The sequence below is a fragment of the Priapulus caudatus genome, unplaced genomic scaffold (genome assembly GCF_000485595.1).
Source record: "Priapulus caudatus unplaced genomic scaffold, Priapulus_caudatus-5.0.1 Scaffold298, whole genome shotgun sequence".
Lineage (NCBI taxonomy): Eukaryota > Metazoa > Priapulida > Priapulimorpha > Priapulimorphida > Priapulidae > Priapulus > Priapulus caudatus.
This window is the reverse complement of record NW_014577359.1, coordinates 377-4190: the sequence shown is the minus strand read 5'-3', so window position 1 is coordinate 4190 and position 3814 is coordinate 377. Positions and strand designations below refer to the sequence as shown.

The following is a 3814-nucleotide window of genomic DNA, read 5'->3' as shown; positions in this document are numbered from 1 at the left end:
GGTTTTTTGGTATTTTTAACTTAGTAGTTGAGAAACAATCTTATCAGGTAAGAATTTGACGATACGTTTATTCCCGTTAGTTCTTACTTTTAATGTAAAAAAAATGGCAACAAAAATTTTACAAAATCTACCATAGAAATTTCGTGACGTAGTCAATTTAACATCGACACTGTAGTTAGAGAAGGGATGCGACTGAGGCACTTGCCCTCCTCCCCCCCCCCTTCCCCAGAGTAATATGGACACATGACAGGATCAAAGGCGGTCACTCTCCCATAACACAACCCACACGTGGCTTTGCTCCCCCCCCCAGGCAACAAGAAATGAGATTTGATATGAATGCCAGAAATGAGTTAGCTACCTTCGTCGCTAATGGACCAGAGCTGAACTAACACGTGTTTACGCTTACCAGACGCTACCCGAATAGTTAGTTACCTGACACCACATGTTGACAATAACTACTGCACGAAGGGTCGTTGTCGCAACAGGTACTACAGATATGTACCCGAGGTAGTTTTAGGTTGTTTAGTATTATGTTTATATTTTTATAGGAGGTATGTTTAGGGTTAGGGTTAGAGTTAGGGTTAGGGTTAGGGTACACTTCTGTGGTACAAGTCTGGTACACTTTGTGTATACATATATGTACCTCGGGTACATATCTGTAGTACCTGTTACGACAACGACCCCTTGAGCATAACTAACCTTACTCGTGTGTTTCCCCTGCGTAAAAGGAAGCAGTGCCACATACCCCCGGCAATATATTCTCTAGCAATAACTTAGGTATGTTGACATTAACTATTAGTTTTTTTCCCTGCTTAGGAGGGTGCGTTGCCATGTGGCAACTGCCCTGGCAAGACTATCTGGCAAGAACTTACGCATGTTGACATTAACTAACCTTACTCGTACGTTTTGCCCGCATAGGAGAGAGCTTTGCCGCATGGCAACCTCCCTGGCAAGACTATAGAAATACAATCTGGCAAGAACTTAGACATGTTGACATTAACTAACTTTACTCGTGTGTTTCCCCTGCGTAGGACTGAGCGTTTCCGCATGGCAATCTTTTTGGGAAGACTATTTGGCAAGGACGTACACATGTTGACATTAACTAACCTTACTCGTGTGTTTCCATGCGCAAGAGGGAGTGTTGCCGTAGGGCAACCTCCCTGGCAAGACTCTCTGGCAATACTATCTGGCAAGAACTTACATATGTTGATATGAACTAACCTTATTTTGTTTTTTTGTTTTTTTGTTTTTTTCTGCGTAGGAGGGTGCGGTGCGTTGCCGCATGGCCACATCCCTGGCAATATTCTCTAACTTATATATAACTTATAATTATAATAGCGGACTTTCAGTGCAGGGGCATTGAAAAAATATTCTCAGACCCCCCTGAACAGCCACATATGATCCGCATCAGAAAGAAAAGAGAAGCCTACTGGATCCACAATCTAAACACCATCCAACCATACGGACTCAACCTACGGGTAGAAATTCCGGGATGGATAGAAGACAATCACATTACTCCTGTTAGCATGTTATGAACGTGAGGCTATCCCTAACCAGACGACCCCAGGGTAGCGAGCAGTTAGATGCACCTACTAACACATTTACCGTATATGATCGCGTAATAACCACAAATTTGGCCTCAGATTTCAACCCTGTATTTGCTCTGCGGTTTATAAGTGCGCCATACCGTGAGGGGAAATATACTAGGCGCAATACTTGGTTACCCGATTCAAATTGAGGTGCGGCTTATAGGCGCCCGCGGTTATTACGCGATCATATACGGTATAACTTATGTTGATATTAACTATACTAAGCGTGCTCGTGTGTGGTTTCCCCTGTTCAGGAGGGCCCGTCGCCGCGTGACCCCGGCAAGAGAAGCAAGACGACAGACCCAACTCTCGTGAAGTCGAGCAGGAGGGCGGGCACCGCGAAAACAAAGTCCAAGCCTCAGGAAGAAATCGTGCCGGCCGATGAAAGCGAGGAGGAGGAGGAGGAGGAGGAGGACGAGGATGAGGAGGAGGGGAAGGCGCCGAAGAAGAAGGCGAAGGAGGGATCGCGAGACGACGACAGCGAAGTCACGGAGGGAGAGGACGAGAACGGGGAGGAGGAGGAGGAGGAGGAGGAGGAGGAGGTACCAAAGAAGAAGGGGAAGAACAAGGAGGAAGAGAAGAGGAAGAAGCGATCGATACTGAAGAGGACTAAGAGCAGCAAGGACTCTGACGCTGGGGTAAGGGTGCGAGAAAGCGCGCATTTTAATTAAGCGGAGGACTAACGATAATTAACGATCGCTCGACGCTTTGCCGACGTCGTCTTCGTCGTTTTAATTGTAAACACGAATAATTAACAAAGAGCTAATATTATGTTTCAGCATGGCTTCCGACATTTTCTCCGTTTTCATCGTTTTCTGTTTATTTTGTCCGTTTTTGTCGTTCAATAGAGATTTTATTCCTGCCTCGTGTCGATTTTTGCCATCGGATATTCGCAGGAGATTGTCGGATCGATATTCGCTTGTTTTCGACACGTGCCGAGCCACGAACGTTTCATATAACTGATGTTTACGTTCGGGTTTCGACTTTTCAGGAGGGCATTTATACCTTTTTCATGTTTTTTTTTTATTTTCACGTATTTTTATGTCAGTTTTTCCGCGTGTTCATCGCGCACTCGAAATCTTTCTCCTTCCCTTGCGTAGGCAGCGGAAGATGAAGAGGACAAGGACGAGGCAGCGGTCGTCAACGACAAGACGCCGCCCCCGAGTCCGCAGGTCAAAGGTCACACCAAGGAGGCGGATGCGACGAAAGGTGCGGGGTCGTTCCCATATCATCGTTATTTCAGTTTATATCAGTTCATCGTTCGTCTTAATATGTATCCGTAGCAGCAAGAACCGCAGCCACGGTGACGATGACGATGATTGCATCCGTGATGGCAGTCACGATGGTGACGGTGGTTCCACCTAGTGATGGGGGTGACATTAGTGACAAGAAAAGCCAAAGACAATTATGACAGAGCTGTGACAATGACAGAGACTGTGACAACGACAGAGACCAAGAGAATGACAGAGACCAAGACAATGAGAGAGACCAAGAGAACGACACAGACCAAGAAAATGACACCGACAGTGACAATTACAGAGATGGTGACAATTACAGAGAGCAAGACAATGACAGGGACGGTGACGATGACTGCGGCACCGGCGGTGACACTGGTGACGATTACAATGACGATAGTAGCAACAGCTCGCTCCTCGTCTCTTTCAGCCGAAAAGAAGTCTGGTTTCCTCGGTTTCTTCTCGCTGAAGAGGAAGAAGGACGCTCCCTCGCCCTCTCCCAAAAACGTCGAGGGGAGAGAGAGGAAGGGGACGGTGTTGGAGGAGGATGAGGAGGAGGAAAAGGAACCCACGGATCAGACGAACGTGGATGCAGAAAGTAAGCTAATTATATTGACAACGGGGGTGTTTAACCTTTGACCTCTGTCTGTCGTCATCCCACGCCCTCTATCCACGTCTGCATTTCCTCGTAGATATGTCAACGTCCACCATTCTCCCCTCCCCCTCCACCTCCGCCTCCCTCCTCTGCCTCCCCCTTCCCCCTCTGCCTCCGCCTCCGCCCTCCACCTCCGCCTCCCTCCTCTGCCTCTGCCTCTGCCTCCCCCCTCCGCCTCCCCCTCCGCCTCTGCCTCCGCTCTCTGCCTCCCCTCTCCGCCTCCCCCTCCGCCTCCGCCTCCGCCCACCCGCGCTATCTCTGTCAACATCTATGTCGTATCGTCTGTTACACAATGTTGACACAATGTGATGATGTGTGTGCGTGCGTGTGCGCGT

The 3814-nt window shown here is 48.2% G+C and overlaps 1 protein-coding gene across 1 annotated transcript in view; it reads left to right on the top strand.

Annotated features, from left to right (window-relative positions):
- LOC106808702 (ABC transporter F family member 4-like) overlaps nt 1-3422 on the top strand; it is a gene marked incomplete at its 3' end in the record, with an annotated part of 7618 nt that extends 4196 nt beyond the window's left edge. The window contains exons 5-7 of the mRNA XM_014811531.1: nt 1844-2227; nt 2690-2798; nt 3255-3422. Coding sequence (XP_014667017.1) covers nt 1844-2227; nt 2690-2798; nt 3255-3422 — 661 coding nt within the window. The remainder of the gene's footprint in view (nt 1-1843; nt 2228-2689; nt 2799-3254) is intronic.
- Nucleotides 3423-3814: the final 392 nt, after the last annotated feature.